The sequence below is a fragment of the Trifolium pratense genome, linkage group LG4 (assembly GCF_020283565.1).
Source record: "Trifolium pratense cultivar HEN17-A07 linkage group LG4, ARS_RC_1.1, whole genome shotgun sequence".
Taxonomy (NCBI): domain Eukaryota; kingdom Viridiplantae; phylum Streptophyta; class Magnoliopsida; order Fabales; family Fabaceae; genus Trifolium; species Trifolium pratense.
The window spans coordinates 28,287,240-28,310,757 of record NC_060062.1 but is presented as its reverse complement, the minus strand read 5'-3'; the positions used below and the strand labels follow the sequence as shown (position 1 = coordinate 28,310,757).

The 23,518-nt window shown below is 34.0% G+C and overlaps 1 protein-coding gene across 1 annotated transcript; it reads left to right on the top strand.

The window, feature by feature from the left end:
- The first annotated feature begins 1,565 nt into the window (after positions 1 to 1,565).
- On the top strand, positions 1,566 to 22,772 carry LOC123920184 (E3 ubiquitin-protein ligase SHPRH). Its single transcript, XM_045972373.1, has 20 exons — positions 1,566 to 1,784; positions 2,909 to 3,754; positions 4,092 to 4,298; positions 4,441 to 4,502; positions 5,903 to 6,359; positions 6,935 to 7,135; positions 7,430 to 7,688; positions 8,686 to 8,926; positions 9,027 to 9,196; positions 9,279 to 9,854; positions 10,454 to 10,623; positions 10,842 to 11,058; positions 11,137 to 11,337; positions 11,884 to 12,000; positions 12,170 to 12,412; positions 18,066 to 18,270; positions 18,893 to 19,104; positions 19,934 to 20,085; positions 21,151 to 21,400; positions 22,424 to 22,772. Exons 2-20 carry the CDS (start codon positions 2,934 to 2,936, stop codon positions 22,685 to 22,687), a joined length of 5,025 nt encoding a protein of 1,674 aa, XP_045828329.1. The 5' UTR covers positions 1,566 to 1,784; positions 2,909 to 2,933; the 3' UTR covers positions 22,688 to 22,772.
- The last annotated feature ends 746 nt before the right edge of the window (positions 22,773 to 23,518 follow it).

Below are 23,518 nucleotides of genomic sequence, written 5' to 3'. Positions count from 1 at the left end.
ATTGAATTTATTTTTATTTACTGTTATAATAATAATAATAATAATAATAATAATAATAATAATAATAATAATAATAGTGTATAATCTATGCATATCATGCTGATTAAAAATAAATAAATAATATTAATAATTTGATATGTATCATCATATTGTAAAGCTAAAGCATAAAAATATTCGAATTTATTTTCAATAAGTTACTAATTAATCTCATTCATAGCATATGTTACATTATAATTATTATTAATTTCATTATGTTACTATTTAATTTGCATTATAAAATTTTAGAACGTTACATTATATTAATATTAATAAAAATAATTGGAATTACCTTTTATTAGACTGTGTTTACTATGCTTATCTAATTATTTGCTTAATTTTATTATTTGATGATAGTATATATCAATGATAAATAAATGAAAAATCATTCCCAAAAGTAAATGAAATCTGATCCACTGATGTTACTCCATTCCCAGAAGTGAATGTAGTAACACACGATTACCATGAAAAAAAAATTGTGGTCATGGTCGTGGTAATAGTCATGACTGTGTTAATTTTAAAATTTCGGCTTCTCACTAGAAGTGAAAAAAATAATGAAAAGAGTAAAAAGTGGGCAAATTAGTTCCCGAAGAACTAAAGAAGAAAAATGGAATATCCAATTGAATGCACAAGGAATAAATTATTCTTAATCATTATGAAGATCACTTGTGATATAGTTCTTGAAGAACTAATGCTTTAATAATAATGATCTCCGATGGATTACTCAAAGAATATGAATTTCCCGAACCATTGTTAATGAAAAATTATTTGTATAGTTCTTGAAGAACTTAAAATTCAATATTAAAGCATTTCTTGTAGTATCGCTAAAGAACAATTTTTCATAATCAATGTTTATGAATATTGGTGGTATAATTCTTGAAGAACTAATATTTTAATATAATATCCCTAAAGATATAGTTCTTGAATAAGTAAAAATTTAATATCAAGTATTCCAGAAGGATTGGAAAATTGTAATTTTCCATAGCCATTGTTGATAGATATATTGTTAAGTTCCTGAAGAACTTATAAAATTTTACAACATGATTACAATCTATATCATATATTTGATCTTGGTATAAGATGAACCAAAATTAAAAGGAAATCAATAGAAAAATTATTTATGTCTCTTGAATATGCTCTTGAAGTAGCAACTTTGAAAGAAAAAATGAGTATTTTTGTATTTTTTATAGGTGTATTATGGACAAAAATTTGTCCTATGTACAAAAAAAAAGTCTTTCTAAATCAAACATACTACAACAAAAAATTATCCAAAATCACTAGGTTTGATTTAATTGCTAGAGATTTTAATAGCATCAACATATAATTTGGAATCTTGGATACTCAACTCCATTGTAAAAAAAAATTGTCTAGTCAAGAGATAATGTATTAATTAATTAATTTTTTTTACACAGTATTAATTAATTAATTAAAGATATTTATAAAAAAAATTAATTAAAGATATAAGATCAATATATATTATTTTGTCAAAAATCAATATATATATTACAAATAAATAGTTAATAGGCTTTGATTACGTTCGAATCAAGGCCGTCGGATTTGTTTCAGAACAACCCGTAGTTGCGGCACTCCGTTGTAACATTAGCGTAATCGTAGAACGAAAGACTCCTTTGAACACAAACACAAACACAAACACAAACAGTGTTCTCTATCAACACAACACTCTTCTATTGGTTTGGTTCCACGATTCATGTTCTTATTTACTTCGCTCATTCTCTTTCCCTCTTCAGGTTCCAATTCCAATTCCAATTCCAAAACCCTCTCCTTTTATGATTTTTGTAAAGTTAAACACTTTCTTTATTAGTATTAAACTATGTCTATGGCGGTGTCGTATTCATTCTATATTTTTCTGCCTACCCTTTTATTTAATCATGTCAAAGTTTACTTAAAGCTTTTTTTTTTTGAACCCATTGCTCATTATTGCATTTTTTCAACTTTTGAATGTTTCTACATTGAATTGAATGAATGTGTATTTTTTGAGTTCATTTTTAATTGTTGTTTAGTAGTTTGTTCTTTGCTGGTTGTTATTCAATATTAATGGTGCTTCCTTTGATTTGGTGCTTATGCTGTTTGAGAACCTAATGTTGAAGGTTAATTATAGTTGAGTTCTTGTAGCTCTTTGTTGTGCTTCAGTTTCAATTCTGCAACATCATTAGTAAAAATTAGTACCCCTGTCACTATTATAAAAGCAAAAATGTTTTTTTTATAGACATGTACTCCCTCCGTGACAAAATCTAAGACAAAATATATGCAAAATTAGCCTTTTAGGTTCATTGCATAATTAACTTATTTGATTTATACAATAGACCAGATACATTAATTATGCAATGAACCTTAAAAAGTGAATTTTACTTATATTTTATCACGGAGGGTGTATTTAATATGTCCCTTTTTTATGAGAGTGTTACTTACAATACTCTTCAGTGTATAGACGTGTCAAACTCTGACCTTTCATCTCTCTAGAGTATTAATAAGGGGTATATTTGGAAAAATAATAATAAATGTGTCTAGTAATTTGAAATGAGACGTGGGACCTTTATGGGTAAACAGATTAATTTTCAGCTTATAGCATAAGCGCTTATCATATACTAGCACTTATTATAAGCTATTTCTATAACAAAAGATAACATAAAGTCAAACTGTTTTCGAATAAGCTATAAGCTGTTTTCATAAATTCTCCGAAACAATCTCACAAGTGCTTATGGCAGTAGATAAGCTCAAATAAGACAAACCATATATGCCCTTATATTTAGGGACATTTTTTTCTCCCTAAGAGTAAAAGATTGATTATAATTAAAGACAAGGGTAGTAGAAGTATAACTTGCCTGTTTTTTATGTTTTTATTTCCTTTCAGTTTTATCATCCTGCGGTGACAACTGATGGGCAGGCGAAAAAGTAAACCGCATCGATCAGTTGGGATACTAGTCGAAGCAAATGCTACTGCTGAAGCAGAACCAGATAAACATAATGCTATTGCAGTAGGAGAAGAAGAAAAGTGTGATTTTGATAAACCTTATTTTGTTGAGGTTGACCGGTCTGGTTGGTTGTCAGATGAACACCTTGATATTTCTGAAGTTGTTTTAACGGATTTAAATTTAAGAGAAGGTTTTAATGGTTTTGAACTGTCTGAGGATTTTTATCAGGATCCCCAATTCTCGTTAAGATTTCGGTTGTGTAATGTCAGTGATATTCTTGGTCGAATCAAACTTGGCCATTGGCCTGTGTTACCTTATACTGATATTCATCTTGAGTTTGTTAAAAGAGCTACAGTTGACAATAACGAAACATGCACAGTGTTGTTATCTGGTATTTTTGATGGACCTGATGAAGGTGTTTCTGGTCTTGTTCACTTGATGAGTTTGAAATTTGTTACATTGAGGGCTGTTATTGGGATTAGGCTTTCTGAGGACACTCCTTCCCTCAGGATTAGGGTTGAGGTACTAAAGAGTGCCTTCGATGCATGTGAGTCACTTCTTGAGGTTTCTAGACAACTATGGAAAAAGAGTATGATGAATGTCATGTCTTGGTTACGACCAGAAATAATGACTTCAGAAGTTAGGTATGGGTTTAGTAGCTACATGGACATGGACATGGACATGGAAGTTAATTCTCAGAATGAAATGGCAGACGGCGGTGGCTATGCAGGGAAATGCTCGAGGTTTGATCCTGCTGGTTTTTATGAAGCCATTAAGCCTTCAAAGTAAGTTAAGCTTTCACTTTTTCTCGATCACTAATTTAAGGGTAAAAACAATTGTTATAATTGTCGATCATCTTTTTTTTTTTTTTTTTTCTTGGAGGAAAATTTGTCGACCTTCATTTGATTATACAATAACAGACTAACTTTGTTTAATCCTTAACAATAATCAATCTCCAATTTATTGTTGTCAAATAGTGGCACCACTATAGCACAACTTAGTAAAACTTGAACAAATTAGTAAAGAGCTGTCAAATATCAGCGGTATAACCGTGTTTTGTGATAATACTGCTCCAATTTTTTCGTCTAGCTTGTAGCTTATCTTTTGTATATATGTGCACAGAGCAGAGCCAATGCTTGAAGATGATATACCTGAGTTACTTCCTGAACTTCGGCCATATCAACGGCGTGCAGTTTTCTGGATGGTAAAACGGGAAAAAGTAATGGAAGAAAGTCAGAGTGAGAGTGAAAGAAATCTGTTTCATTCTCCACTATGTGTGCCGGTGGATTTTCTGGACACAAGGACTAAAATGTTTTTCAATCCATTCAGGTAAGTTTTTTTACCAGTTCTCAAAATGTAACTTATATGCATTCTTTTTTATTGCACACTTCATATATGGGAGGTCTCACTCTCTTTCTCCCACTTTATGATTTCATTTCACTTGTGCTTATTTGAGTTATAATGGCTTCAGTGGAAATATTTCCTTGTGCCCAGAGACTTCTTCACCTTATGTATTTGGAGGCATTCTTGCTGGTAGGTCCTAAGCTATGTGGCATATTTCTTTTATTTTTCTCAAATAATCATGTGGATTTTATTAATTTTTAATTTTAATTTTTTGATATTTTACAGTTAAAAATAATCTGTTTTAATAAAAAAAAAAAAATCTTTTCACTAGTTGGTGTCCCTTGACTTCATTAATGAATTGATTATTTTGAGTCAAATTTATTGCATCTGCATGATGAGTAACCCATCTAATCTTGTGAGTGCAAGATCATTATGGGTCTTCTGGTAGCATCCTGCAGTCTCTGCTGTTGAAATCATATCAATGTTGGTATATATCTCGAGAAGATTAGGGTTGAAATGAATTATTCTCTGAGCAATAAGGTGTATATACACTGGTCCTAGAACTAGTTTCGGAAACAATATCTCTCTACTCAGTTGGTGCTTTAATTTAGGGTATTTTCTTTAACTACAACCTAATTACAGTTTGGACTGTTTGTGTGACTACATACGCCATGTCAAGCCACCTTCAAGTTTCTCTTTAATGAAATGCATATTTACTTTCATGTGTTCTGTTTGATAATGCTGAACTGGTGCGAGACAAATAAATTAGTGTGTTAGTATGTCTACAAGTTGTTGTCACTTTTCCTTATACACCATTGCATCCGCTTTTGTACTCCCATGGTTTAGGCTCGGGTGCACACGAGTTACCCAATAAATATTGTTACTGAATAAACAAGGGCACAACTTGTCTTGCGTGTGTAACACACCCAAAAGTAAAATACCCGTTATTTTGTCCAAAATTTGTTAATGCTAATGGAGAACAACCAAGTAGCCTGGTTAGGCTTACATCTATTGCAAAACCCTCATTCATCACTACCATTGCACATCAAACCACCTATGAGACTCAGCTTGCAGGCAAAATTAAAGGTTGTATTGTGATTCACTTTTGCATTGAGTTGTTCTACTTGTTTGACTCAACCTGTATTACAATTTTTAACTCTTACTTTTGCTTTCTTAATGTTTATTTATGCTGTGGTGTGGAATATGTAGTCCGTAAGTCTGTAACTGTAATACCTATGCATTCTGAAACTTAAGAGTTAGTAAGTTGAAAGGCTAATGTTCTGAATTAATGACAAACTATGTGGGTTGGTTGTTCTACTTGCATAGTCTCTCATTTTTCTTCAAAGGCAACCCTTATGGAAACTTTTAACACTCCTATGTTTGCTTTCTATATGTTTATTTATGCTTGATAGTATGGAATATTGAGCATGTAACTGTAAAGTCTGTGTTATTGAGTATGTAACTGTAAAGTCTGTGTTCTGAAACTTATGTAGTAGTTTAGCTTGATGGCAAATATTCTTCATTGCTGTATTGAGTATTGCAAACTGTGCATTTCCCGTTCTCAATGACTAAATGTTTCAATGTAACAGATGAGATGGGCTTGGGTAAAACTGTAGAATTGCTTGCTTGCATCTTTGCTCACCGTAAATCAGCATACAAAAGTGACATACCAGTGGATTCAGTTCCCCAAGTCAATGGAGACGAAAAAGTCGCTTTAAAAAGACTAAAAAGAGAGCGTGTGGAGTGCATATGCGGAGCTGTGAGCGAAAGTCTCAAATATCAAGGACTATGGGTTCAGTGTGACATTTGTGATGCTTGGCAACATGCAGATTGTGTTGGTTATTCACCTAAAGGAAAGCCACTGAAATCAAAACAAGGATTGGAAAGCAAGGCATATAAAACTACCATAGCTGTGAGGAATGGGGAATATGTATGTCAGATGTGCTCTGAACTAATACAGGCTACTGAAACTCCTATTGCCTCCGGTGCCACTCTCATTGTCTGCCCAGCTCCTATTTTGCCCCAGTGGCATGATGAAATTATACGGTATAGTTTTAAATGAAATAAATTATGAATGCTAATATTGACGACCTAGATCGTGTGTACTCTTTTATAACTCCCGGCAAGGTCCTGCTTGCATCTTGCATCCTTTTTTTTTGTGTTTATTGTCAACTTGGCCCAAGGATAGAATAGTTCTCCTATTAGGGCATAAATAATGCATAATACATTAAGATTATCAAAGGATCATAGATTTGAAATTCCATCCGTGTGAACTTTATTTTGGAATGCTGAAGCTTCGACTAAATTTTTTAAAACCGTGATTCATATTAACATAAACCCTATGTTATAAAGATCTTTCCCCTACCATTTATTGAAGCTCAAGTTGGGGAGCCAATACTTTCGAGTCTATGTTTTGTGTTACATTAGGATATTGCATGCCATCTTTTGGGAAAACAATAGCTGTTTTCAAATTTGTTTCTTTTAGACTTGCATACTTGGATTATTTTTCCATGCTTCAATTGTCTTTATGAATTGTGATCACAGTGTGTAATTCTTTATCAGTGATTTAATATAAAGGAACTTATAACTGTCTCATACTCTACTTGTCGTTGTCTCTGCAGTCATACACGTCCAGGAGCCTTGAAAACTTGTATTTATGATGGTGTTCGTGAAACATCTTTCTCCAATAAACCTCTGATGGATGTCAGTGATCTTGCGAGTGCAGACATTGTACTAACTACATATGATGTGCTTAAAGAGGATTTGTCCCATGATTCTGATAGACATATAGGCGACCGACACCTTTTAAGATTTCAGAAAAGGTTTGCTCTAAATAGTATTATATTTTTCCTTTGGTATCATCATGTGTGGGGTATTCTCCTATTATCTATCCAATTGAGAATAACACGAGTTTATATTGTTTCACGATAATATTTATTCACCAGATTCTGATTGTGTCTTTGAGGTGGATATATTTTTTATTTTTTTTTAAAATATTTACAGGAACCACACATCATTCATGTGGATACTCATAATATTATGTATGAGAATAAGTTTAGTTATCAGTATGTCCTTTATGATCCAAAGTTTTTAGAAGCCTTTTTTTCTTCTTATAGGTACCCAGTTATCCCAACTCTTCTTACCAGAATATACTGGTGGAGGATTTGTTTGGATGAGGCTCAAATGGTGGAGAGTACTGTTGCTACTGCTGCTACTGAAATGGCTCTAAGACTCCATTGCAAGCATCGTTGGTGCGTTTCAGGGACCCCAATTCAGCGAAAGCTTGATGACTTATTTGGACTTCTAAGATTCATTAAAACCAGTCCCTTCAATTTATACAGATGGTGGAGTGAAGTTATTCGAGATCCTTATGAGGTATTTTGTCTATAATTTAATGTTTGACTAAAATGTTATTGATTGAAGCTTGTTATTACTCACTTTTTCTTTTATAAATTATTGAGGGTCCCACAGTAAATGAGATATGGCCTGAAAATGTATTTATAGGTGGGAGACATTCTTCACTTTACGTGCTGTTAGTAAGCCTTCTATCAAACATGTGTATGCTAGGCGTAAGCCCAAAGCCCAAGTAATTAAGCCCATATTATGTTAGTAGGTGTGTTGCTTAATAAATAGAATAAGGATTGGGAATACTGATCACTCAGTTGTTTTCTTATGTGAGTGGGTTTGGGAGAAGCTAGGCTCTCAAGTCCTAGAGGTTGATTACTTTCCAGCAGTTACCTATTGTAATTCCTGTCAGTTCATATTCCTAAATTATAATAAATATTTCTGTTGGCAGTTTCACAGAGAATCAGAAAAAAATAGTGACTATCCTCATTCTCGTTATACACCTTCCATATTCTGTCATATCATATTTTATCCTATCACATGCCAATTTTGTAGGGTTGAGTTAGACCTAACACATATTTTAAGGTAGAATCAAAGACTGTCCAAGATCCCTTGGCCACCAGCTATTGGGCCGCACGGGGCACTCTAGATGACCTGAAAATCTGTGTACAATTAGAAGATGAGACATTCCTTACAAACCAGTTTTGTATTGTTGAGTTAGATTCTATCCATATTTTAAGATAAATAAACATGGAATAGTGTACTAATAGCCAAAAAAAAAAACTTATGGCCAAAAACAATATAATAGTCTTTTCTTAGCAGCTAGAACTAATATGGAAGTCTAAGTCCTTATTTTATTTTCATAAGAGATGATAAAAGTCTTCTGTGTCTAGAGAGCGTACTACAATATTGTCGTAGTTTAGATTTCTCTGATTTGTAATGTCCTTGATCTGAATCAATTCTTTCAGCATAGTTCAAATTTTTGTTGGACATTTTTATTCTTATCCATTATTCGATAAACCTGCAGAAGGGAGATATGGGAGCTATGGAATTTACACACAGGATTTTCAAACAAATCATGTGGCGTTCTTCTAAACAACATGTTGTTGATGAATTGGACCTTCCCTCCCAACAGGAGTGCCTGTCTTTGCTTACACTATCACCAGTAGAAGAGCACTTTTACCAGCGGCAACATGAAGCTTGTGTTAGAGATTCCCATGACATTATTGAAAGTTTGAGAAATGATATTCTTAATAGAAAAGTCCCAGGTTTTTGCTCAGTGTTGTGTAATTTTATTTTTAAAGTCATTTTGAAAGCATAGCATCTCGGATAATTTATTGAATTTGCAATTTTTCATATGGATTCCAGATTCTGTCTCTATGAGTGGTTCCTCTGATCCTTTAATCACTCACACCGAGGCAGGGAAGCTATTGAATGCTTTGCTGAAGCTTCGTCAGGCTTGTTGTCACCCCCAGGTTGGAAGTTCTGGGTTGCGTTCCATACAGCAGTCACCTATGACAATAGAAGAAGTACTAATGGTGTGTTAGTTGTAAAGATTTTGATAACCTTTTATTAACGATATACCTAAGTTTTTCAATTGACGTGAACCTTAATCTATAGGTCCTTATAAGCAAGACCAAGATAGAAGGTGAGGAAGCTCTCAGGAGGTTAGCTATTGCTCTGAATGCGCTTGCAGCAATATTTATAATACAAAAAGATTATTATCAAGCTGCTTTGCTGTACAATGAAGCTCTTGCTATGGCTGAAGAGCATTCTGAAGATTTCCGCCTGGATCCTTTGTTAAATATACACATTCATCATAATCTCGCTGACATATTCCCCCTGGCTCAGAATTTTGCTTTGATCTTGCCATCCAAAGGAAAACAATTTTCTGCAACTTCTGCAGTCAATACAACTAAAAAGCATTTTATTGTAAAGGTTGATCATGATCAAGTGAAGAGGCATAAAATAAGTAGTTTTGATGACGCAATTTCAACAGTGGCTTCTGCGGAACCATCAAATGTTGCATCTAGCCTTTCAGAAAATGACTTAAATGATAGGGAATGTGATGCTTTGTCGGCAAGTTCCGTCAAATATCTGATAGCTGAATGTGAAGATTCAAAACAGAAATACTTGTCTGTGTTCAGTTCAAAACTAGCTGCAGCTCAGCAGGAGTTTCAAAGTTCTTACACGCAGGTAAATATCCTTAATGGCTCTCAAGATTTATTTTTATTTGTTTTTATTGAACTTTTGAGATTTTTTCTTTTATTTTCTTATGCCAGTCTAGTACCCTAAAATATAAGTTTGATATTTTCGTATCGATTGCCGAAAACTCTAAAAAGTCTGTATATAATAACATCTTAAATACCAAAAATTGCATATAACAATTTGTTTCTCACTTCATTGGTTCTTAATACACAGTGTGTGCATCATTAATTTAAGCTTTGGAATGAATTATTGCACCCGTGTATGCTTTTTATTTATATCGCAAGTAAAGGGAAGGACTACAAGATGTGTCGATTACCCTGACCAAAAGATGATGATTTCCACCAGTCATGCTCCAATTTGATGCTAATTAATTGGTTTAATGAGATATACAGTAATGCCAAGCTATGTTGACATTTTTTTTCTGTTAAAAATTTGAAAATTGCAAGTCTAATGAATGAGGTTTTTTTTCTTCACGTTTTTGATGATGTTTCCTTTTCAATAAGTTCCTTATCTGTGGGATAGTTCTTGCTTTGTATTAGTAACAGCTACTTCCTATTTTCTATAATTGGCATTTGGACGTTTTGAAGGTTTGTGAAGCATATCATGACTCCGGAACAAATCAAACTACATTTTGGTGGTTAGAAGCACTTCATTATGCTGAGCAGAACAAGGATTTCTCAACCGAGTTGATTAGGAAGATTGAAGAAGCCCTCTCAGGAAATTCAAACAATTCAAAGTCGTCACGAATACCTGCTCGGTTAGTGATGTTTTGACTGTCTAAGACATTTATAAAGCAGTGGATTTTTGTTATAACCCATTTCAAAGTTGTGTTGATTCCACATGTTGCATTGCCGCCCTAAACAGCTTCTTTTGTAATTTAAGATTTGAAAATTCTTTTCTAAAATATTTTGATAAATGACTGTTAGTAAATTTACTATAACATGCATTGTTTCTAATGTGTTACTTCTGATCCAGTTTTCGGAGCATAAGCTCTCTGAAGTATCAAATTCAAACCAATTTGGATCAATTAGAAGCCTCTAGGAAAGTGTTATTAGATCGTCTGCTTGAAATTGACAAGACAATGGAAAAACCAAAAGATGAAGATATTGAGCGCGTTGGTAAATGTCGAAATTGCCAACCTAATTGTGATGGCCCCCCATGCATTCTGTGTGAACTAGATGAGTTGTTTCAGGTTTGGCATTGAACTTTTCTGTCAATTTGATTCACACTACTTCTAACAAATATAATATGGTCTCATGGTTTAATTCAGGCCTATGAAGCTAGACTCTTTGTTCTCAAGAATGAACGTGGTGGGATAATATCATCTGCTGAGGAGGCAGTAGATTTTCAAAAGCAAAATTTTGCATTGAATCAATTCCTCTCAAAGCTATCACAGTCTAATCACAGTTCATCAGTGTCTGATATTGAACATGAAGAGTCCAGAAAAAGGAATGTTGGACAAAAAGTTGTGGTTAGTTATTTAATTTCATTTGATTGACCTTTGCATTGGATTATAGACAGATTACAGATACATTATACCACTTTTCACTCTCTCTCTCTCTCTCTCTCTCTCTCTCTCTCTCTCACACACACACACACACACACAACACACACACACACACACACACACTCACATTCACAAACATAATGTTTCTCTTTTGTTGAGATGGACTATTCATTGTTGATTGAAACAGAGTCCAGAATTGTCGCATAACAAATATGAAATGAAAATTGAAACAACAGTCTGGAAATGTATCAATAGATTCATCACTTCTTCACTCCATTACCCTATCAATTTTAAAGATTTTATGAATTGTTGTACTTGTACTAAATTCACCACGTCCCTTAGCAATGTATATTACTTTATAGTCACGAAACTTGCACTTTATGAGAAATTAGATTTGGATTTGCCCATAAATGATGATAGCTTCATTTTCATTAATGAAAATTAAGTTAGTACTGATATATGTAACATTTATTTACAAATCTTCCATATTGATTATGGTGATCTATTTAGACTTCAAAATCACCATCAATGCTGGAGGTTCTTCTTGGAGTCATAAAAAACTATTGCAAGACTCAATTTGGAAAGGACAGTGTCTCAGCAGCCACCAAGCATTTACATATTTTTGAGGTATAGCCTGTGTTGAAATATTATCTATGCTTATCTAGAGTTGAATCGGCAGATATGATTCCTATAGGAGTGCTATTAAAAAATTTTAAATTCAATATTATGCTCCCATCCTAAAAAAATAAATAACTTAAAACGAGTATTCTGATTATTTGTTCATGACTTTGTTAAGGGAATGCGAAAGGAGTATGGCTATGCAAGGTCTTTGGCATTAGCTCAAGCTCAATATCTGCGTGCCCATGATGAAATAAAGATGGCGATTTCTCGTTTACACCTAAAGACAAATGAAGATGATGAATCTCTTGATGCTTTAGGTGAAAACGAATTAACTGCGGCTAGCTCAAACTTTTCCCAGGAGAAGTTTATGTCACTGGCCTTGTTGTCACAGATAAAAGGAAAACTACGGTACTTAAAGGTATGGAAAAATAAGCATTAGAAATTTGTATGCATTTAGTATAATTTGCTGTGTGTGTATTTGCTAAATTTCTAGGTCATCAAAATTAACTCCTTGCGGAATTAATGGTTTTTAGGAGATGTAAAACCATTTGAGAGCCGAGTTGGCTCTCGACAATAATCATGAACCATTACACAGGAACATGGAAATTCTGAATGGTAAACTAAAATTTGTCTAGAAACTCATGTACAATGAAGTAAATGAATAAGTGACTTGAATGTTATACATGCTCCTTAAAGATATAGTGATTATCAAATTGGTATTAGAATTTTTTATGTTTTAATGTGCTTCGCAAGATTCCAATGCATGCCAAAGCTATTATTCTGTCAATCTGTCAACATCTACTATCTCAATGGTATGAGGCTTCCATCAATTGATGATTGTCACTGTTCTGTTTCTAACATGACTAATAATAGTTGGTTGAAAAACAACTGTTTCAATAAACAATAATTATTTCTACTTATTCTCATAAAATTAAATGCAAATTGCATTTAAGTTTCTCTCTCTCTCTCTCTCTCTCTCTCTCTCTCTCTCTCTCCACTTTTATCAATAAACAATAACTGTTGTAAATAAATAGTAAATATTCTATTATTAGGAGTAATCTTCTATTAGTAATTTGTATTCGGCCCATGAGTCTATTAGGTTAGAATAGCCTATATAAACACATTAGTGATTGTAAATTATTCATAACTTGAAATATAATAATATATTCAGTTTTCACATGGCATCAGAGCTCTCGTTCTTTGAGGGCCTTGCTTCCGCATAAACCCTAGCCGCCTTCATTGCGGTCATAAACCCTAACTGCCTTCATTGCAGGATTAGGATTTGTTACTACTGCCTTTATTGCAGTTTCAGCAAACAGTTGCAAAATCACTGTTCACGTGGTACTGTTCATCCACGACCCTGTTCACACACGTACTGTTCATAGCAGTACTGTTCCTGTGCCACTGTTCATTCAAAAAAAAACACTTGGATATTTTGCTATTTTGTTCTCCTTATTAAGACAATCACATGACATCGGTCAATATGTCAACAAAAGTATTTGTTCCACTCAACCAAGATGAAATAAAGAGGTTGAAATCTTTTCTTAGTGAATTGGAGACACCAACAACGGTTACAACTTCTTTGGCATATTCAGGTATGTTTCCTTTTCCACTTTCTGTTGGTAAGTCTCAATTTTCTGTTGGATTTAATGCTTCGGATAAACCCTATAACCAATATTGGATACTGGATTCTGGAGCCACTGACCACATGACACCCTTACCCACACAATTTTCCACTTATTCACCTTGTCTCAGTAACAAGAAAATATCCACAGCAGATGATACCCTTTTAACTGTAGCAGGTCAAGGAGATATCCAAATAAGTCCATCTATAATCCTACGAAATGTCCTTCACATTCCCAAATTGTCTACTAGCCTAATTTCCATACAAAAACTCACCAAAAACCTATCATGTAATGCTATTTTTTATGACAATGCTTGTGTTTTTCAAGATAAGCATTCTGGGAGGACAATTGGAAATGCGAGAGAATGGAATGGTCTTTATTACTTGGATAACCAAAATCTCCCCCCAAATCCACTCAACAACAACAACTCACTTTTTTCGGAATCAATTAAGACCAACAGGCAGAAGGTCTTTCTATACCACCGTCGCCTTGGTCATCCTTCATTTAGAGTCATGAAACAAATATTTCCTTCCTTTTTTAAAAATTTAGATGTTGAGAGTCTTTGTTGTGAGGTGTGTGAACTTGCTAAACACAAACGTGCCTCTTTTCCAGTCAGTAACAAAGTGAGTACTTCTCCATTTTATTTAACCTTCATCGATGATTGCACTCGGGTTACATGGGTCTACTTACTAAGACAAAAGTCTGAGGTTACCTCTGTGTTTCTACATTTCTTCTCATTGGTAAAAAACCAGTTTGGAGTGACTAGTGAGTATTAAGAGGGTCAGGTCTGATAATGCCAAAGATTACTTCAATCAAGGACTTAATTCCTTTTGTCAAAAAGAGGGTATTATTCATGAGTCCTCCTGTGTCAAAACACCCCAACAAAATGGGATTGCTGAGAGAAAAAACAGGCATTTGTTAGATCAAACACGTGCTATATTATTCCAAAATAAGGTTCCCAAGAAGTATTGGGGAGAGGCGGTTTTAACCGCATCGTATCTCATAAATCATTTACCTTCTAGTGTCCTTGCCTCTAAAACTCCTATGGAGGTTCTATCCTCATTTTATCCTGATGTGTCCACCTCTTGTAATCTCATTCCTAGAATATTTGGGTGTAAGTCGTTCGTCCATATCCATAGTGATGGTAGAGGGAAACTTGATCCTAGAGCCTTAAAGTGTGTCTTTATAGGGTATTCTTCCACCCAAAAGGGTTACAAATGTTATCATCCACCGTCTAATAAATTCTTTGTCTCTCGAGATGTCACCTTTCATGAACAAGAAAGTTACTTCGCTCAAACTCATCTTCACGGGGAGAGCACAAGTAAGGAAGATGAGTCTCTTATACTTCCTGACCTTAATCTCGGACCAGAAGTTGAGGCTGAAACTAGAAGTGACAATGTTGAGACTGAAATTGATCCTAAAAATGTTGAAACTAGAGGTGACAATGTTGAGACTGAAATTGATTCTGAAAAAGATGGAAATGTTGGTGTTGATGTAAGATATGGGAAGAATTTAGTATACACAAGGAAAAAGAATATCATTCCTGAATCTACTCATATCCATGAATCCAATCCAACATTACATGAAGAAACTTTCCTTGACCCTTCAAAATCTAGTGATTCAATTTCCGAATTTTCTCCTATTCAGGTACCAGAATCTAGCTCAACCTTACAAGAACCCAACACGATAAAACATAAAAAACCAAAATCAAGAGAAGTAACACCAATACACTCTAAAGACTCGCATCTCCCAATTGCCCATAGGAAAGAAACTAGAACCTGCACCAACAAGCCACTTTACCCTCTATCCAATTACTTATGCTTTGAACAATTATCAACTACCCATAAAGCCTTCCTCATAAGTCTAAACACTACCACAATACCTACTTCCTTGTCTGAGGCATTGTCTGACATGAAATGGAAACAAGCCATGGATTTGGAAATGGAGGCACTTGATAAGAACAATACTTGGGAATTGGTCTCTCTACCAAATGGAAAGAAACCTGTAGGGTACAAATGGGTATACACTGTAAAATACAAGGCTGATGGATCTATTGAGAGGTACAAGGCAAGATTGGTAGCCAAAGGGTTCACTCAGACTTATGGAATAGATTACTCAGAGACATTTGCTCCAGTTGCAAAAATGAATACTGTTAGGGTGATATTATCTTTAGCAGCTAATTACAATTGGAACTTGCAGCAATTTGATGCAAAAAATGCTTTCCTCCATGGAGAACTAGAAGAAGAGATCTACATGGATGTACCCCCTGGATATCGTGAAGATATTGCTGCCAACACCGTGTGCAAGTTAAAAAAGGCTTTATATGGGCTAAAGCAATCACCACGAGCTTGGTTTGGAAGATTCACTAAAGTTATGGTTGGCTTGGGCTTCAAACAAAGTCAAGGAGACCATACTTTATTTGTTAAACACTCTGAGTCAGGGGGAGTCACAGTGTTATTGGTGTATGTGGACGACATTATCGTAACAGGCGATGATGAAGAGGAGCAACAAATGTTAAGTCAACACTTAGCCAAGGAATTTGAGATTAAGACCTTGGGAAAGTTGAAGTATTTTTTGGGAATAGAAGTGACTCACTCTAAGAAAGGAATTTTCATATCCCAACAAAAATACATTACTGACCTTTTGCAAGAGACCGGCAAGACAGCATGCAAGCCTGCATGTACACCAATTGATCCAAATATAAAGTTGGGGAATGTAGAAGAAGATGTTGCGGTTAATAAGGAAATGTATCAAAGATTGGTCGGCAAACTAATATATTTATCACATACTAGACCTGATGTTGCTTTTGCTGTAAGCTTGGTCAGCCAATTCATGCACCAACCAAAGGAGATTCATCTACAAGCTGCACTCCGAATTGTTCAATATTTGAAAGGAACTCCAGGTAGAGGAATTTTGTTCGAACGAAATGGAAGTGTGAGACTTGAAGCATATACTGATGCTGACTATGCAGGGTCAATTGTGGATAGGAGATCAACTACAGGATATTGCACTTTTTTAGGTGGAAATCTTGTGACTTGGAAGAGTAAAAAACAAAGCGTGGTATCCAGATCTAGTGCTGAAGCAGAGTTCAGGGCAATGGCATAAGGTATATGTGAATTACTATGGCTGAAAAGCATCTTGGAAGACTTGAGGATAAAGAGTGATGAACCAACGAAACTTTATTGTGATAATAAATCTGCTATTAGCATAGCTCATAATCCAGTGCAACATGATAGGACCAAACATATTGAAGTTGACAGACACTTCATCAAAGAAAAATTAGATAGTGGTCTAATTTGCACTCCATATGTCTCTTCCCAAGGCAACCTTGCAGATCTTCTAACTAAGGGGTTGAACGGCAATAACTTTGAAAGAATTGTTTCCAAGTTGGGAATGATAAATATTCATTCACCAGCTTGAGGGGGAGTGTTGTAAATAAATAGTAAATATTCTATTATTATGATTAATCTTCTATTAGTAATTTGTATTCGGCCCATGAGCCCATTAGGTTAGAATAGCCTATATAAACACATTAGTGATTGTAAATTATTCATAACTTGAAATATAATAATATATTCAGTTTTCACAATAACCAATGAAAATTATTTGTACATCTGGGCATGAAACCTATTTCAAGAAAAATACAAAAACACACTCCAAATTATTATGATTTGGTTTTTCTTAATAAATGTAATTTTTGTTTTTTCTCTTATAATTTGGGACGGAGGGAGTAAGTGTTTAAAATATGAGCACTAAGTGTTGTCTCAAACATGAGACTTTCCAATACTAATTGAGAATATTTTATGCTTCTAATGTTGGATACGATTAATAGGAAAAATGATTATGTTAGACTTTTGGGTTGGACCTAACTCAACCTTACAAAATGGGCTTGTAGGGTGAGGTTTGCACTCACTTATAAATCGATGTTCAGACCATCTCTCACTAACAAATTCATTTGAACATTGATGTGAATGACAATAAATTTGTTCGTAATATAAGATTTGCTTTACTTCTAACTAGTGATGATAAGTTTTACAAGTACTTTTAAAAGAAAATGCCAAGTCATGTGATATTTGGTTTCTCTCTGCAAATATGAAATTTTTTTTAATTAAATGTTTTGCTTCTTTAAGAAATATTTCTTTAACTTAAGCTGGATAGTTCTGAACTAATAATTCATGTCACCTAGCTTTAACTTCAATTTTGCATTTTTTTAATATTTTTTTTCTCGAAATCATCAATTATTTACCATATTTTTATTCATCATTTCAGCTAGATTGGTCGGCTTAATTGTTTTTCCTTTTCAGTTTCTTGTCTTTGGCAGGGTAGTAGTGGGTTTAATTTTTTCTTTTTCTTATACGTGGTTGCCATTTACTGATCTAACTTAAAAGATCTATGATATTTTGTTTTTTGCTTTGCACATTAAACCTAAGCTGAATTACTTTTCAGGGTTTGGTTCAATCTAAGCAAAAACTACCATTGGAAAGTCAAGATAGCTCTTTATGCACTCAAGATACAAATGCTATGTCAAACTCTATGGAAGAGAAGGGTGAACTCATACCTAAAACTTATGAGGAAACATGCCCAATTTGCCAAGAAAAGCTAGGCCATCAGAGAATGGTGTTTCAATGTGGGCATATTACTTGCTGTAAATGTAAGTATTTTATGACAAAACTTAATAATATCTTTAGCTGTGTCAGTGATGTGATAAAGTATTTCATAAATCTTTAACAACATACTCCCTCTGTCCCAAATTATACGCAAAAAAAAAAGTTTACACACTTGTTAAGAAAAGCAAAACATGATAATTTGAAGTTTGATTTTTTGTGTTTTCTTTGAAATAAGTTTCATAGAAAGGTGTAAAAATAATTTTTATTGGTCGTTGATTATGGGGAAAAGGAGAGAGAAAGCAAATTAAATGTAATTTGCATTTAATTTTCTGAGAATAAGTAAAAGTAAACCTTGAAAATGATAAAAGTTGGTCTTTTTTGCTTATAATTTGGGACAAGAAAAATTATATTTTTTTGCTAATAAATTGAGACGGAGGGAGTACACTTCTAAAGACCTTGGTATATTGAGTCAGCATTGATCATATGCTTTTCACCCCGGCCATGTAAAACACCAAGTAAAGCATATCGTAGATGTATGGAATGTTTAACACATACACGTATAGTGATAGTTTCATCCATTTTTTCTCAATCGATATATGGTTGAGCATTCATTGACTTTTAAATAAAATATTATATGGAACATAACTATGCATCTATTTATCGCAGGTTTATTTGCTATGAGTGAGCAAAGACTTCAACATAGCAAGACTCATAATTGGGTGATGTGCCCTACATGTCGACAGCCTACCGATTTTGGAAACATTGCCTATGCTGTTGATGCAGAAAAAGAATCTCCCAATTCTTCAATGCCGCATACAATTGACTGCTGTGAAAAACATGAAGCATCTATTACTGTTAAAGGCTCGTATGGAACCAAGGTGTTTTTCCATATTACAACTTTTAGTGTATTCATAACCTCTAGATGAATAAGCATATTTCTTTTTCATATACGCATTCGACTAGTGATGTCTAAGTCCGAACTGGCATAATTTTCTACGTGAGATTTTACTTACAAATGAATGACATGACACTGCATGTTGGCAGCAAACTATGTATATATTTTGTCTGCCTTTTGTTGTTTAATATAGACTTGAGTCTCCTTGCCTTAAACATAATGAAACAAATATCATATTGAGTACCAAAAACAGAAAAAAAAATAAAAATAAAGTAACTTGTGAGGTAAATTATTGGAATTTGAGGTGGTTGGATAGGTGAGGAATGGACACTGCTTAGAACAAACAACTATATAGTCACACCATATCACTTTCTAACGTGGGATTCTCAACACCCTCTCACATCTACAATTGGGAATTTTGGAGTGTTATCCAAGTGGCCCAATAACGTGGTCCAACGAATTTAGGATAAACTCTAATATCAACTTAGAATTTGGATTTGGACTTTTGTCAGCTCCACAGAACCGACTTGTAAGGTGAGGGATAACCACCACTTATAATGACTATTTAGGCTATATCACTATTCAATATGAGACTCTCAACAGCCTCCCTTGAAGTCCACGATCGGATCTAGTATCGTCTCTAATACTATTATAGAATTTGGGTTGGGTCTATTATAAATGTGTATAGCGTTGTTAAAAATATATGTTTTCTTCATCTCACATTGAGATTTGTAATTATTTGTTTTATACCATATGTTATGCGTTGTAATTCTTGTATTCCTCATCTTTGTATTGATTTGGATGTTTTGCAGATTGAAGCAATCACAAGAAGAATCTTGTGGATAAAGGCCACAGATCATAAATCAAAAGTTCTTGTATTTTCAAGTTGGAATGACGTACTTGATGTATTGGAACATGCGTTTGCCGCCAATAACATCACCTTCATCCGGATGAAGGGAGGCAGGTATAATAATATATACTATTGTTATTTCATATTTTATTTGAGTATTTATGCTGGATAAGACGACATTTGGAAGTGTGAAAAGAGAGACGGAATAGGTAGACAAAAATATGATTGTGTTAAGAAGTCCCACATCGGCTGCAAAATGGCCTGAATATGTGTTTATAAAGTGAGGGCAATCCTCAACTTACAAGCCAGTTTTGTAGGGTTGAGTTTAGGCCCAATAGGCCAATACTCGATTCTAAGATGGTATCAGAGCCAATTTTTATTGGTTCCTGATAGGATTCAATTTAGTAATCTAACAAAAATCAGTAGGGAAACAGTAGAAAATAAGGAAAACGACTGTATATTATTTGTGGAAATCCAATTAGAGTTCAAATGGGATCTAATTGCGAAGTACAACGGAATAGTAAAAGAAATAACAATGGATGAAAGCATAAACTGAGTAATTCGAGCTACTCAGGGTCTCCACATGCATAGAAGCATCTAAAACTTAAGCATGACCGACTCCAATGATGAGTCCATTATTAATAATGCCAAAATCTGTCAGATCTGTTTTTCTCTCTCTGCCATCTGCACCATTAATGGTGTTTAAAAGTCATTTATCTCTCTGTCATCTATCCATCACACCCCTGACTCACTGCAACAGAATATTCTCCTACATTCCTTTTGTTTCCTCTTCTTTTATAGGCCCTACCAAAGCTATCAATTCCTAATATTCATTTTTTTTCATGATGTGACTGCATTTAAACTTTTTAACATTGGTCCCTCTCCCTCATATTCATATATTCACCTCAGGTAGACCCTCTATGGCTTTGACTTTTTGACAGATACCTAATTCAATATCAAGGCAATTCATCTGCTGGTTTTTGTGATTCTAAGATTATAGTGCATAGTTTTTTGTCGGGAGTATTTTATTAAGAAGTTATATAGGATTTTGTGTTAGTTAATATGGATGATTGATTATCTAATTTGATTATGTCCTCGTTGGACAATCAGCTACTTTCAGTTTGAAGTTTTAACTTCATTATACTCAATGTTATTTTTGTTATGGATTTGTGAGTTCAGGAAAGCACACATTTCCATCAGTCAATTTAGAAGAAAACAGAATGGCACAAAAGGATGTGAGGGATCAGAACCAAAATCTATTCAGGTGTTATTGCTTTTAATCCAACATGGAGCCAATGGACTCAATCTTTTGGAAGCACAACATGTGGTCCTTGTAGAGCCATTACTCAATCCAGCTGCCGAAGCACAAGCAATCAGTCGTGTACATCGCATTGGCCAAAAAAATAAGACCCTCATTCATCGTTTCATAGTAAGTCTCTCTCTCTCTCTCTCTCTCTCTCTCTCTCTCTTTCTCTTTATCTTTCTCTCTTTCTCTCTCTCTCTCTCTCTCTCTCTCTCTCTCTCTCTCTCTCTCTCTCTCTCTCTCTCTCTCTCTTTCTGTCACACATACACAGTATTCATCCTGCTTCTTTTGCTGAGTGTTTGTTTTCCACTCCTTGTTTGTTCCTTAGTTGCCTCAAAACATCTTCTCCATGTTATAGGTAACATTTTGTTTAGGGTTGGGATTGAACCTTCTCCCTCCTTGTCACTCCACTCCTTAATTCATATCAATATATCTTCTACATTATTCTATTTATGATATTTGAGTGCTAATGGATTTGGCGGTTTCATTGAATAGCTAATATTTTTAAGAGACAATTGCAACCAATAAGAAACCAGTCTAAATGTATTTGTGCAAATACGTTAATTAAGTGTCTATTCAATAAACATTTCTCACACAAGTGTTCATGTATAAACAGTTTCGACAATTGAAGATTGAATGTGAGAATATTCTGTACAAGCTTTGTATAAACAATTTCTATAAGCTATTATGGGGATCTTATGAAAATAAAGTCAAAATAGTTTATGGACATATATCCTAAGCTATTTTTGTAAGTTTTTCTGAACATTTATGCAAGTTTTTATATCACGAGATGAGCTTATTTATGAGGAGAAAGTTTTATTTAAACTCTTTGAAATGTTTCCTATATGCTTTTGTAGATGTTTTGGAAATATCAAGATCTATTCTCTTTTTATTAATTTAAGTGACACTAATGATCATTTTACAACCGTCCCTGATGAGATTTGAACTCACCACCTTGAGGTCAGTAGGCTAAGCTCTTACCACCGAGAGCAACTCAAGTGTGAATATCAAGATCTATTTGAATGAATGAAAAGAACGTGAATTAATGTTCTTGCCTATCTCTGCACTTTCTTGCCTCTGATTTAAGTTTTGTCTCAGAAATTCATATACGAAGAATTATTCTCATATCTTTGTTCTTGCATCTGTTAGGTAAAAGACACGGTTGAAGAGAGCATATATAAATTGAACAGAAGCAGAAGCAAAAGTAATCATTCATTCATTAATGGCAACACAAAAAATCAAGATCAACCTGTTTTGACCCTTAAAGATGTTGAATCCTTGTTGGCAAGAGCACCATTAACGGCGCCGGAAATCGATGAAAACCCTACTACAAATACGAACCTGAGAGACTTGCCACCATCAGTTGCTGCAGCTATAGCAGCCGAGAGAAGACATAATGAGCAAAGAACATGATTCTGTTTTTCTCTTCATTTCAAGAGATGTTACTAGACACAAGTCCCACAATTTTAAGAGGCAAGAGGAGTTGCAGTGCAATAAACTTTCAATGTGGATTCTTCTAACCATTCTGTCTACTAATATCGAGAATTTCATTTATTCTTGTACATAATAAGTAAATATAATTATATAGATAACTTATTTTCAAATTAAAAAAAAACTCATTCATTTTTTACTCAAATGGTGTAACTCTAAAAAATTCATATTGGTCCCACAACTTTACTTCACAATCACATACTACTATTTTATTCATTTTTAATAAAGCAAAACAAAAGTACAAAACTTCTGTCAAAAACCGACAAGATAATAGATATACTACTACTATAATTTTAAGGAGAATGTTAACTTGTGCCCTTAAGGGCACATGTTAAGGAAACAAATATAGAAATTAGTTTTAGGAACTTGTGTATTTTTACTTTTATGCATTAAATTTCTTACATTATTAAATACAGTATTTCTATATTAGGATACTTTATCATGTGCCCTTAGGGCACACGTTAACATACCCTAATTTTAATTGAAGGACTTTCAAAGTGTTGTTGCATTACACTTGGCGCAACTCAATCACTTGACTTTGTCAAAATATTTTATCTTTCCTTTGCCGATGCTAGCGGACGCAGTAAAATACTCTCCCGTTGGAGTTGCTCTAAGTTCTATGGCTAGTACTCATTACTAATTTCTTCTATTTTATATATTTTCAGTAGATAAAAGCCTTTTTCTAGAGTCACGGAGACATTTTTCATCTTTTTTGATTTATTCTTCTTCTAAATCCTTTGAGAAATCTTCTCT

Excerpts from the sequence above, each read along its gene's own strand:
- LOC123920184 (XM_045972373.1), top strand. The coding sequence starts at position 2,934 with ATGGGCAGGCGAAAAAGTAAACCGCATCGATCAGTTGGGATACTAGTC. Across the intron at positions 11,059-11,136 it reads AACTAGATGAGTTGTTTCAG|GCCTATGAAGCTAGACTCTT; the intron begins GTTTGGCATTGA and ends GGTTTAATTCAG. Across the intron at positions 20,086-21,150 it reads ATCCGGATGAAGGGAGGCAG|GAAAGCACACATTTCCATCA; the intron begins GTATAATAATAT and ends TTGTGAGTTCAG.